This window comes from Rhinopithecus roxellana, chromosome 15 (assembly GCF_007565055.1).
Source record: "Rhinopithecus roxellana isolate Shanxi Qingling chromosome 15, ASM756505v1, whole genome shotgun sequence".
Lineage (NCBI taxonomy): Eukaryota > Metazoa > Chordata > Mammalia > Primates > Cercopithecidae > Rhinopithecus > Rhinopithecus roxellana.
This window is the reverse complement of record NC_044563.1, coordinates 124,331,527-124,345,619: the sequence shown is the minus strand read 5'-3', so window position 1 is coordinate 124,345,619 and position 14,093 is coordinate 124,331,527. Positions and strand designations below refer to the sequence as shown.

The 14,093-nt window shown below is 40.3% G+C and overlaps 1 protein-coding gene across 1 annotated transcript in view; it reads right to left on the bottom strand.

The window, feature by feature from the left end:
* Positions 1-9,801: 9,801 nt before the first annotated feature.
* Positions 9,802-14,093, bottom strand: part of RAB39A (RAB39A, member RAS oncogene family) — a 38,911-nt gene continuing 34,619 nt past the window's right edge. Inside the window, exon 2 of the mRNA XM_010360853.2 lies at positions 9,802-11,351. Coding sequence (XP_010359155.1) covers positions 10,925-11,351 — 427 coding nt within the window. The 3' untranslated portion in view covers positions 9,802-10,924. The remainder of the gene's footprint in view (positions 11,352-14,093) is intronic.

Sequence of the window (14,093 nt, the reverse complement as noted above, 5' to 3'; positions counted from 1 at the left end):
CATTTTGATCTTCATATTGTCCCAGCTTTGGCCTCTTCAGGTTTGCTTCTAAGTGCTTTGGCAAGTTCTTAATATTCTTTTGTAGTTTCCTTATTTTCTGGTGTGACAAGATGCCCAGACTCATTTTATACATTTCCTGCCTCAAACTAGGAATCAGCCATTTCATCAAAAAACCTTGGTTCTTTTTAGTGGGAAATAGTATTTAGGGACCATAGTCTGGTTGCTGGTGGACATGGGGGTGCTTATAGCAATTGGGATGGTCATCATCAAACCATATTTTAAAGTTTTAGTGAATAACAGTGTGATATTAACTCAACATTGAACCAATAATCAGTAGCTCTGAATAGTCTGGAAATAGATTCAGTATAGATACAGATAGAGCTAAAATATAGATATGTAAATATAGATAAAGTATATATAAAAACCGCAATCCAAATGTTTGGAGAGAGGAATAAATGACATTGGAATAACAAATTACTTACTCAGAAAAAAATCCCAGCTGGGCACGGTGGCTTACGCCTGTAATCCCAGCACTTTGGGAGGCGGAGGCAGGTGGGTCACCTGAGGTCAGGCATTCGAGACCACCCTGGCCAACATGGTGAAACCCTCTCCACTAAAAATACAAAAATTAGCTGGGTGTGGTGGTGTACGCATGTAGTCCTAGCTACTTAGGAGGCTGAGGCAGGAGAATTGCTTGAACCTGGGGGGCGGAGGTTGCAGTGAGTCAAGATTGTGCCACTGCACTCCAGCCTAGGGAACAGAGACTCCAGCTCAAAAACAAACAAACAAACAAACACCCCTCTATATTATACCATATATAAATAAGTTCTGGGCCAATCACAGTAGCTCACCCCTGTAATCCCAGCACTTTGGGAGGCCAAGGCGGGTGGGTCGTTTGAGCCCAGGTGTTCGAGACCAGCCTGGCCAACATGGCAAAACCCTGTCTCTTCAAAAAATTAAGGAAAATTATCTGGGCATGGTGGCGTGCACCTGTAGTCCCAGCTACTCAGTAGGCCAAGGTGGGAGAATTGCTTGAGCCCAGGTTGGCTGTGGTGAGCCAAGATCGCGCCACTGCACTCCAGCCTCGATGACAGAGCAAGACCCTGTCTCAAAAATAAATATATAAAAAATTAAAAACTAAAAAAAGTTTGCTATATAAAAGTATAAACATAAAAAACAAGATATAGGACAGTATTTTATAATTTGGGGCTGGGGAAGAAGGTCCTAATGAAGACACAAGTCCTTGAAGACACAAGGGAAAAAAATAGCCTTGAGATGCCTGAAAATTAAAACTTCACAACAAAAGATAGCATAAACCAGTCCCAACAGACTGGAAGAGAATACTTTCAACATACAAAACAAAGTATTTCTGTCCATAGTATAGAGAGTATTCCTAAAAAATCAATAAGAAAAATTCTAACAATCCAATAGAAAATTGGAAAAGGATACAATTAGGCATTCATCAAAGGAATACAAACAATCAATAAATTTTATGAAAGCTAATGTACTCAGAAGAACAGAAAAATGTAAATAAAATGAGAATTTTTTTGCCTATCATTTGTCAATATATCAGGTTTTGCATTATTAAGTATTAATGAGGATCTGAGGGAAACAAATGTTCTTATAATTTTTTTTTAAGACAGTTTCTCATCGTGGCCCAGGCTGGAGTGCAGTGGCGCAATATCGGCTCACTACAGCCTCAACCTCCCAGACTCCAGTGATCCTCCCACCTCAGCATTCCAAGCATCTGGGACCACAGGTGTGTGCCACTGTGCCCTGCTAATTTTTTTTTTTTTTGTTTCCAGAGACGGGGTCTCACTATGTTGCCAGACCTCCTGGGCTCAAGCAATTCCCCTCCCTTGGCGTCCCAAAGTGCTGGGATTATAGGCATGAGCAACCAAGCCTGGCTCTGGAAACAATCTTAATGTCTATTATAGAAAGTAAATAAATGATTTTCCAGGCCAGGCGTGGTGGTTCATGTCTGTATTCACAGCACTTTGGGAGGCCGAAGTGGGAGGATTGCTTGAACCCATGAGTTCCAGACCAGCCTGGGCGACATAGATAGGGAGACCCCATCTCTTCAAAAAATTATTAGCTGGCCCTAGTCTAATGATGATTTCTGTCTATCTTTCTATGTTTCTATATTTTTCCAAATGTTGTACAATGAACTAGTATCTATTAATATAATGGGAAAATTTTTATTAAAATGATGTTACTACTTTGACTTATTTATTTTTGAAATGGAGTCTTGCTCTGTCGCCCGGGCTGGAGTGCAATGGTGTGATCTCAGCTCACTACAACTTCTGCCTCCAGGGTTCAAGCGATTCTCTTGCCTCAGCCTCCCAAGTAGTTGGGATTACAGGCATGCACCACCACGCCCAGCTAATTTTGTGTTTTTAGTAGAGACAAGGTTTCGCCATGTTGGCCAGGCTGGTCTCAAACTCCTGACCTCAGATGATCCACCCTCCTCGGCCTCCCAAAGTGTTGGGATTACAGGCGTGAACCACCATGCCCAGTCAGGTGCTACTACTTTGAAAACATTAAGCTAATTGAAAGAAGCTGGTCACAGAAGGCCACACACTATATGACTTTATCTGATGTAGGAGCAGCAAGCCCCCAAATTGGGGCGTAGTCCAGGCAGTTTCTTGGCTTCACTCAGGAAAAGAATTCAAGGGCGAGTGAAGGTGTTAGACAGTAACTTACATTGAAGCAGTGGTGGACTGCAGTAGCAAAAGTACTGCTTTTTGCAGAGCAGGGCTACCTCATAGGCAAATGTGCCCAGAGAAGCAGCTCAGAGGCAGGTCTGCAGTCATATTTATACTCACTTTTAATTACATGCAAATTAAGGGGCAGATTATACAGAAATTTCCAGGAAAAGGGAGGTAACTTCCCAGTTGTTGCAATGGAAAGGGGCAGTAGCTTCCAGTGTTGCCACGGCAATGGTAAACTGACATGGCACACTGGTGGGTTTGTCTTATGGAAAGCTGCTTCTACCCAGTCCCTGTTTGAACTAGTCCTCAATTTGGTCCAGTGTTTGAGCCCCGCCTCCAAGTTGAGTCCCACCTCCTACCTGACATCTATGTGAAATATCCAGTATAGGCAAGTATATAGATTAATGGTTGTTTAGGACTCTGGTGCTGGGTACAGTAGGGGGATGAAGACTGTTAGGGTAATAGCTAAAGGTACAGGGATTTCTTTTTAAGGTCATGAAAATGTTTTAAAATAGATTATGTTGATGCTTGCACAACTGAATATACTAAAAATCACTATGATATGGTTTGGGTGTTTCGTCCCCTCCAAATTTCACGTTGAAATGTTGGAGGTTGGGCTTAGTGGGTTCCAGCCTCCCAAGGAGCTGGGACCAGAGGTGTGTGCCACTATGCCCAGTTAATTTATTTAAAAAAATTTTGTAGAGGTGGGATCTCAGTATGCTGCCCAGGCTAGTCTTGAACTCCTGGCCTCAAGTGATCCTTTTGCCTCAACCTCCCAAAGTGCTGGGATTACAGGCATGAGCCACTGTGCTCAGCCTGGCATTTCTTTAAAGCAATGCAAAAGTGGACAAGCACACACTGAATTGTACATTTTAAATGATTTAATTGCATGGCATGTAAATTATCTGTCAAAGCTGTTACCAAAAAAAAAAAAAAAAAAAAAAAATCTTTTAGAAAATGATGCTAGTGATAATCATTTTACACAAACTAAAAGCCTAATCCTGTGACCCACAGTCCTTACCACACTGGGCGCATGCACTAACTTTCTGCTGGTGAATTTGCAGTGCTGCTGTTGGGACACTCCTTCAAGCCCTTGTCCATCTAGTCAGATGCTGTTGTTGATGACCAGCAATCCCCAGGAGCTCTATGTCCTTTAGGGCACTACTGAAGCATTCTGCAAGAATTAGGCCATTTCAGGGAGTCATGACCTCTTAAAATGAACTAGCCAGAGAGCCATTATCAACAGTTTCTAGCCGACAATAAGGATTAAGATTGGCTTCTTGACAACTTAGTGATTATAATAAGAACGATACTAAAAATAAAACAGGGCTGGGAGGAGCGGCTCACGCCTGTAATCCCAGCACTTTGGGAGGCCGAGGCGGGCAGATCACCTTAGGTCAAGAGTTCAAGATCACCCTAGTCAACATGGTGAAACCCTGTCTCTACTAAAAATACAAAAAATTAGCTGGATGTGGTGGCGGGCACCTGTAATCCCAGCTACTCAGGAGGCTGAGGCAGGAGAATCACTTCAACCCGGGAGGCAGAGGTTGCAGTGAGCCGACATCATGCCACTGCACTCCAGCCTAGGCAACAAGTGCAAAACTCTGTCTCAAAAATAGTAATTATAATAATATAATTACGTGCCAAGCACTGTTATAAACATTTTACATAGTTAACTGCTTATGCAGAAGGTATAAATATTTTCTGTGTGATTTAACAGCTCAATTCAAAATTTCATAAGCTCCCACTACGTGCAAGGCTGAAGCATGACAAATATGAGCCAAGTAGAGAAAAGTTACACATTTTGGAACATGTGTTAAAGCATAGTACAAGGCATAGTACATAGTACACGACCCTTTTCTGCAATTCTGAAATCCAAAAAGCTCTGAAAAATCGAAGATTCTTTTTATAACTCACTTGGCAACAAAAATCTGACCCGGACTGATGACAGATTATTTACAGATCTTATCTCTTATAGTGTGAATATTCATATATTTGCTGTACAAATATTAATGTCTGATTATGGGGTTATACCCTACATTCCACCATGGTATAATATAATATGTAAAGCATTGTGGATCTCGAATTGATTATTTTTTGCCCTTCATTTATGAATACATACACACAAAATTGTAGTTAAACAGTTTCTATTTTAAAAGCACCACCAAACATGGCTAAAGATGGATACCGTGAGGCAACCCACTTGGGTCCCCTTTCATGCTGTGGAAGCTTTGTTCTTTTGCTCTTCACAATAAACCTTGCTACCTCTCAAAAAAAAAAAAAAAAAAAAAAAAAGATGGATACCATGATAATTATATGACAATCATAGTTCTCATTCTCATTCTTTTATTCATTATTTAAAATCAAATAACATTAATAACATACTTCAAAAAGTTTACACTTATCCTACTTCCATTGTATGTCATCCTGAAAACAAAAAATTCTGAGAGATGATGATAATAAAACATGTTTATTCTTCCATGGAATGTATAAATTGAAACCAAATATGTGGAACCCACATTTAATAGGAGTAATTCAACACAATAACCATCAATTAGTAGTTACTGAATGTCACATAGATAAGACAATGTTTTAGGCACTAATTTTTAAAAAGACAAAAAATTGACCCAGAAATAATAACGAGGTACACTAACTTTTTTATACCTTAAAATTTTGTTTTCATTTATTTTCTACCACGATTATGTGCAGTAAGTGAACTAGATTGTGTAATGATTGAAATAGATTGTCACAGCTCATCACTCATATGTCTACTTGCATCAGTCATTAGCAGTATAGAAACACCAGGTCATGCAGCAGTCCATTAAGGTTCAGGAGATTAGTTTGTTATTTTAAGATCAAGTGAAGATCAGTAGCTCAGGAAGATTTGGTGAAAACATTCAGAGTTGAGAAAGATTCTGAAGCAGAGATGGCTATTTATCAGCTGTGAAATTTCCAAGAGTTAGCTTCTGGTTGGGATTGTATCCTACCGTTTTAAAATACAAAGAATCTAAGATTAAAGCCTTTATAGGCTGGGCGTGGGGTGACTCATGCCTGTAATCTGAGCACCTTGGGAGACCGGGGTGGGAGGATGGCTTGAGGCCAGGAGTTTGAGGCTCCTAGGACCTATCACTGTGCCACTGCACTCCAGCCTAGGCGAGGGAACAAGACCCTGTCTCTAAAAAACGAACAAACAAACAAACAAACAAACAGTAAAACCTTTATAGTCTTTCAGTTTTTTCTTTTTTCAGCTCCCCATGCTGAAAGAGGATCTTTCTGTTTTTTCTTAAAGAAAGATTACATGTTTCTTTTGCATTTCCAAGTGAAATCTTTTAGGTAGTTACCGAGAAACAAATAAGTTAGTTTATGAACGGGTCTTTAGTCTTGCGAGTTCTTCTGTGTGAGACCTAAGGAAATTATTCTTTCTTTCTTTTTTTTTTTTTTTTTTTGAGACAGTCTTGCTCTGTCACCCAGGCTGTAGTGCAGTGGCTTGATCTTGGCTCACTGCAAGCTCCGCCTCCCGGGTTCACGCCATTCTCCTGCCTCAGCCTCCTGAGTAGCTGGGACTACAGGCGCCTGCCACCACGCCCAGCTAATTTTTTTCCTTTTTCTTTTTCTTTTTTTTTCTGTATTTTTGGTAGAGACGGTGTTTCACTGTGTTAGCCAGGATGGTCTCGATCTCCTGACCTCGTGATCCGCCTGCCTCGGCCTCCCAAAGTTCTGGGATTACAGGTGTGAGCCACCACACCCGGCCAGGAAATTATTCAAATACGGTGCACTCTTTAAAGCTGCTTTGAAAGCTTTGTTCTTAACTGAACCAAGGGCAGTATAAAATCTGACAAAAATACTCTTAAAATGATTTTATTAATCCATAGATTCATTTTTTTAACGACGTAAAGTTGGATAAAAAGACTTTGTTCTGATAAAGTTATCTTAACAATAATATAAAAGACGGTTTTGGTTGCCACACACAAAAAGTATGGAATGCTTGAGGTTTTTGGAAATCTAGAATAAACTCTCAAGTTTCCAGGCTCAGGAAATCTTGTTTGCCACTATTATGCATATAAAGGCCACATTAAAAAACATTCTGATTAAACATTTTGGCTTATACTTACTATCACATCACTACATGAACTGGGAGTGTGAATGCAGCTCAAGATGAGCAGTTTCCATCAGGGACAAGTTTACGATAAGAATTGGACTGTTTTCATTTCTTTAAAAAAAAAAATCACATTTACAGCCAGGCGCTGGTGGCTCACATCTGTAATCCCAGCACTTTGGGAGGCCGAGGCAGGTGGATCACTTGAGGTCAGGAGGTGGAGACCAGCTTGGCCAACATGGTGAAACCCTGTCTCTATTCAAAATACAAAAATTAGGCCGGGTGCAGTGGCTCACACCTGTAATCCCAGCACTTTGGGAGGCTGAGGCAGGTGGATCACTTAAGGTCCGGAGTTCGCGACCAGCCTGACCAACATGGAGAAACCCCATCTCTACTAAAAAAAAAAAAAAAGAAAAAGAAAAAAAAATTAGTCTGGCATGATGGTGCATGCCTGTAATCCGAGCTACTCAGTAGGCTGAGGCAGGAGAATTGCTTGAACCCGGTAGGCAAAGGTTGCGGTGAGCCAAGATCGCACTATGGTACTCCAGCCTGGGCAACAAGAGCGAAACTCCGTCTCAAAAATAATAATAATAATAATCAGCTGGATGTGGTGGTGCATGCCTGTAATCCTAGCTGCTCAGGAGGCTGAGGCAGGAGAATTGTTTGAACCCAGGAGGCGGAGGTTGCAGTGAGCTGAGTTCACGCCACTGCATTCCAGCCTGGGAGACAGAACCAGACTCTGTCTCAAAAAAACAAAACCCACATTTACTTAAACTATTTAGTAATTAGCTACATCATTTACTAGTTTTAAATTTTAAGTAAAGTAACTTTAATATAAAATCAAGGATATTTGATTTCTAAGAAACTTGGTAAAAGCATTTTGCCTGGAGCAAATATTTTTACAATTTTGGCATTGTTATCCATATTCTCTATAACGATGTGTAAGCAAATAGGTCAGCTATTATATATATATAAATAAATGGATAAAGATAACTGGCTAAGGTTAGACAGATGTTTGGCAATCTTGTACAAGCACTCAGATTTTTGCAGTGATCGTTGTTCACTTTACTATTGTTTTACCATAAATAGCTCCTCTATAATATGAAAATTATTTAACCCTATTTTAGTATTTTGTGGATTCAGTTAGAACACATTTCCCCTTTTCTTGACATCCTCTCCCTCCCTCTCCCTCCCTCCACCCAATACACACACACTAAGCACAGCATGGTGAATAAGGTGCTAGGAGATGAGTTCTAGGCTTCCTTCTGTTCATGCCTTGAATTTTGGACCCTGCCTTCCTGTTTGTTTCTTCTAGTTCTTTAGCTCTGTTTTAAATCTTGGAACACATGATATCCTTCAGCCCAAATATTAGTCCCTCCTGACATTAGTATTATAAAGGGTGTCCACTGAAATTTAAATCACATTTTATGTTTTAGCTATTTAACTTTAGAAGTAGGCACAGGTGACTGTACTTTCAGCTGCTGTTAGATTTTCAGTGTTTGGGTTTATGCCATTTTGGACTGATGGGAAATTGTCATATGAGATTGAAAACTGTAACAGTAAAATGGACTACTTCACATTTTGGGGGACAAGTATTTTCTCATCTGGTTAATTATGGTTTGAATTCATGTGAAATTAAGGATATCAAGAAAATGCTGACAGTATAAATAGTGATACCTTATATAGTTATAATTTATATTCTCACCATAAGCACAATTAAAAATACACGAACTCAGAAAATGTACAAGTATTTGAAATTACAATTAAATATCTATTTCAAAGATGCACAAAAAGCACAAACGTGACTTTTGATTGGGTTAAGACTGCAGGAACGTCCCTCTCTATTATTTCCACTTCGCGGGAACAATAGCTCAAGGGTTAAAAAAAACAGAGGAAGCTGGTGCGGGGGCTCATGCCTGTAATTCCAGCACTTTGTGAAGCCGAGGCGGAGGGATCGCTTGTGCCCTGCAGTACGAGACCTATACTCTGGGCAACACAGGGAGACCCTTCTCCACAAAAAATAAAAAATTAGCCAGGCGTGGTGGCGTGTACTTGTGGTCCCAGCTAGCAGGAGGCTAAAGTGGGAGGCTCGCTCGAGACTGGGAGGTCCAGGATGCAGTGAGCTGTGATCATGCCACTGCACTCCACCCTGGTCAACAGAACGAGACCCCTTCCCCTCCCCCTCAAATAAGCTAGAGGATATGGATCAATCAAGAATTCCTACGGGTCCATGAAAACACACATCTTTTTCTACTCCTTCTGTGTAGGAATGAAAGGAAAAATCATGAGAAAACAAAACCCTCACCCGTTGTAAATATAATAGTATGCCTATGAGCAGCATATCATTCTCAAATCTGTAAAATGCTTACTCTATTTACAAAGCGTTTGTTGAATGATTCACTAGATTCTCAAAATAATTTTCCATGAAACACACTAATGGGTTATTAGCCTAATTTTACAGATAAGAAAAATGGTGCTTAGAGAGGTCAAGTGACTTACTCATGGTTAGATATTGGTAACCAAGTTTTCTGATTTCTTATCAAATATTCTTTCTACTATGCCACTTTGGTTTTCAAACAATGAAGCAACTAAGGGTTAAGAGTAAAAACCTTATGATTCCAAAAAGCTTCACTTGGTACTCTTTTGTGATTAAGAAGTGTACAGGACAGAATAGAAATGTACATTATAAAATATTTGACACTATGATCAAAATATCCCTTCCAGGAGAGTTTAATCAATAAGTTAAAAGTTAGAAAACTCAAAAGTCATTTTACTGTATTAATTGATTATTCTATCTTCACTTGTACTGATGAGATTGTAAAATGCAATTTGAAGGCTAAATATATCAAACATCTAACCAATTTTCCTTGCCCAGAAAAATCTTTTCTGCATTCTTTTCGTATTGGAAATGAGGAAATTTGGAAATTTACTTGGACAAAAACGCTATTATTAAAAACATTCTATGTTTACCTATATTAATAATTTTGACAATAGTTCAAGGCAAATTGCATTTACTTTCTTTGAAAATGTCAATACATAAATAAATTTAGTTTTTCTTGTCTAAATTTGAACAGTACACTGTAACAGCAAAACATTTGCTGCTGATAGGCTGGGCACAGCAGCTCATGCCTATAATCCCAGCACTTTGGAGGCTGAGGTGGGCGAATTGCTTGAGGCCAGGAGTTGGAGACCAGCCTGGGGAACATGGAGAAATCCGGTGTCTACTAAAAATACAAAAATTAGCCGGGCATGGTGACGCACATCTGCAGTTCCAGCTACTCAGGAGGCTGAGGTAAGTTACTGACAATCACCTGAACCCAGGAAGCAGAGGTTGCAGGGAGCCAAGATTGCCCCACTGCACTCCAGCTTGGGTGACAAAACAAGACCCTGTCTCAAAAAAAAAAAAAAAAAAAAAAAGCAACATTTCAAACATTTGGTGAGCGGTCCTCCGTTTTTAATTTTACAAATATTTGCTTAGAATAGTTTGCTTGGATCCTTTAGATATATTTGTAAAACATAATGCATTTTTAGAAGCAATAAATTACAGAACAAAAATGAACATAAAACTTATTTTCTTGTGTTGAGGCAAAATTAAGGGAGGACAAACATTTCCAGACAATGGGGAGAAAACCTGGTACCTTATACAAGGAACTGCTATTTACGTCCTAGTCGATACTTCTGAGATTGTTTACTCTGCAGGTGAATAGTGCATATTTAAATGCATTTTGCTATTCAATATTAATTAACTCAAGAGAATGTAATTCCTAATATAATCTTTTCAATTCATTATATATTCACAAAAATCCATTTGAACTGTCAAGAAAAATGAGTAATATTGACATAGCTGGACACTAAGGTCAGCGTATGCTAACAAAGTGAGAATGGAGGTACTTTCAAGAAAAAGGTTGTCTGCTTTCCTTGACAATTTAGCAAAATACCCAATCTAGTAGTGTAACAAGTAAGCATAGCGCTCTGAATCAAATACCTTACAAAATAGTATTGGTGTGGGTTTGTAACCTTTTTAAATGCTTTTATTGCATCATTCTGCTGTTAATGTTGGTATTTATCCTGAAATGACAGCCAATCTGTTCCTGTTAGTTCTTTGGCATGTTTGAAGTCAGCAGAAGCACTCTTTCCTGGGCTTTACTGCTTCCTCAGAAGAATGCACAGTATTTGGAACAAAACCACTTTTAACCCCTTCCCAGCCATCCTGAATACAAATTTCTCCCTTTTTAATAAGTTCATATATGTCTCTTGTCAAGATTGTGAAGGATTCTTCGACATTTGTAGCATCCTTTGCTGAGGTTTCTATATACTTCATTCCACAGTCTGCTGACAGTTTTTCAGCTTCTTCCCTTGTAACTTGACGTTGTGAAGCTAAATCACATTTATGTCCCACTAGCAGGAATACAATCCGGAACGGCTGTACATACATTTTTGCTTCTTCTAGCCAATCTTTCACATGTTCAAAAGATCGTCGGTTAGTAATGTCAAATACTAAAAATCCACCAACTGAGTTGCGGTAATAAGATCGGGTTATTGATCTGAAAAATAAAGAGAAAAAAGGTTGTATAAGGACAACTTGTTCTTTTTCTTCTCCTTCCAACAATCTAGCACCATAATAACATTTGAAGATATCTTAATATGATTTAACTAGAATTTATAAATAAAATATGAGGTATCTCAAGTGAACAAAAATATTCTACAAGACTAATATGCAAGTTTCATACACTGACAGAACACGAAAGTCGTAGTTATTTTTAGATAGACAAATAAGCACTTACATGCTATGTCATCTCGTACTGTCTGATTGTTTTTGCTTTTAAAAATCTGATAGATTGTTACATCGCTGTGGTTAAAAATAAGCATATTGGAAGATTGAGTGAAGGGCACAGGTTGCACAACAAACCAGATCTTAAGAATCTCATTTGTCATAAAATTTAATGAACTCATCTATCAATTTAGGAAAAAGAAACAAGGGCTGCAGTATGGATTGAACGTCTGTGTCCCTCCCAAATTCTTATGTTGAAATGCTAACCTTAATGTGGTGGCATTAGGATTAGGAGGTGGGGCCTTTGGGGTGTAATTTAGGTCATGAGGGTGGAACCCTCATGAATGGGATCAGTGCGCTTGAAAAAAGCCCAGAGAAGGCCGGATGCGGTGGCTCACGCCTGTAATCCCACACTTTTGGAGGCCGAGGTGGGAGGATCATGAGGTCAGAAGATCGAGACCGTCCTGACTAACATGTGAAACCCCATCTGTACTAAAAATACACACACACACACAAAATTAGCCGGGCATGGTGGCGGGTGCCTGTAGTCCCAGCTACTTGGGAGGCTGAGGCAGGAGAACGGCATGAACCCGGGAGGCGGAGCTTGCAGTGAGCCGAGATCGTGCAACTGCACTTCAGCCTGGGCGACAGAGAGACACTCCGTCTCAAAAAAGAAAAAAAAAAAAAAGGATACCCCAGAGAGTGCGCTAGTCCTCTTTCTTTCTACCACGTGAGGATACAAGATGGCTGTCTGCAACCCAGAAGAGGGCCCTCACTGGAACCTGACCAGGCTGGCACCATAATCTCCCTGATCATCCACTTACAGCCTCCAAAACTGTGAGAACTAAATTTCTGTTGCTTAAATCCCCATTCTGTGGTAATTTGTTATAACAGCCCAAACTCACTAAGACAGCAGACTTGTCACAGTATTAGTTACAGGTACAGTCTTGTGTTACACCTATTCAAGAAATAGGAGACTGTATGGACCTGGGATATGAATCCGAGCTGTGCTAGTGATTCTCTGTATGTCTCTCCAGATCTAGTCTCCATCCTTCTCTATGCCTGAGGAAGCTGTCCTTCACAGAAAGCTTTCCCAAACCCCCTTGCCCTCTGGCTTGCAGGGGGGTTCAGCCAATAGGAGGCATCAGCTGGAGATCAGAGAGGTCAGAGTATTTATCCCTCTCTTTGCTTCTGCTGGGCTGTGGCTTAGCAGTGGTGGTATTCCTCTGCTTCTAGTCAGGGTTTCTGTTGGGTAGACCCTTTCCTATGGCTACAGCTGTCACCACGTTCTAGTAATACCATTCTCTGTCCTCTCCTCTTCCAATCAGGTGGCTAATGGCTTCCCACTGTTGCTATCTCTGAGTGCTTCACCATCCTTTATTAGTGTCCTCGATGCTGACTATATCTCTGGAAATAGTCACTTCATTAAACTCTTCTCGGTTAACCTACAATTGTGCCATCTGTTTCCTGGCTGAATCATGAGGCAAGGTGGCAAGGCTATACTGTTTTATGTTTCTTGCCTCTCCACATGTTGTTTTATCAATCTGGAATGTCTTCTACCCCTTTTCTGTCTAAGAAACTCCTATTTCTGCTTCAGTAGTCAGCTCAATAATCATACCGTCTGAGCAGCCTTCCCTGCCACTCACCTCTCTCTTAGGTACTCTTCTTATGGTTCCTCTGAACCACTGGCATATTGCCATTATGATATGTTAATTTTCTCGATATGTTGACTGGATTTGCTGTTATGTCAATCATATTGCATGGCAAATGACAGATGCCATAAAATGTTTGTTATAGTGGAGTTTTTTTTTTGTTTGTTTTTTGTTTTTTTTTTTTTTTTTGAGACGGAGTCTCACTCTCTCACCCAGGCTGGAGTGCCGTGGCACGATCTCGGCTCACTGCAACCTACGCCTCCCGGGTTCAAGCGATTCTTCTGCCTCAGCCTCCCGAGTAGCTGGGACTACAGGCGCACGCCACCACCCCCAGCTAATTTTTGTATTTTCAGTAGAGAAGGGGTTTCACCATGTTGGCCAGGATGGTCTCGATCTCTTGACCTCGTGATCCACCTGCGTCGGCCTCTCAAAGTGCTGGGATTACAGGTGTGAGTCACTGCGCTCGGCCGATATTGGATTAATTCACCTAATTGGAGAGGGAAAGTGCTAAATGTTGTATAAGCCAGAGATCCCATGCGTCTGTTTCCAGTTTGTCAATGGTTTTTTAGCAAACTCATCTGACTACACGCCTGAGGCACCAAGATCTTTGTGAATGGCCAGTGGGTTATTTGGTACCGTCATACTTTCCTACTTGTCCTCATTGCTGAAATCACAGCTCAGTTCAGTGACCTGATGCCATAAATAGCTTTGTTGTGGGAGTGCAAACCATTTTACCTCCTCTTTTTTTCTATTTCTCCTGCCTCCCTGTTTCTCCTCAGAATTCTTAGTAGAGAGATTCCCAAGTGGCTATTTTTGAAAAACTTTTGTCAAGGACTGTAGTATTATAGAGAAATTGAGTTTTT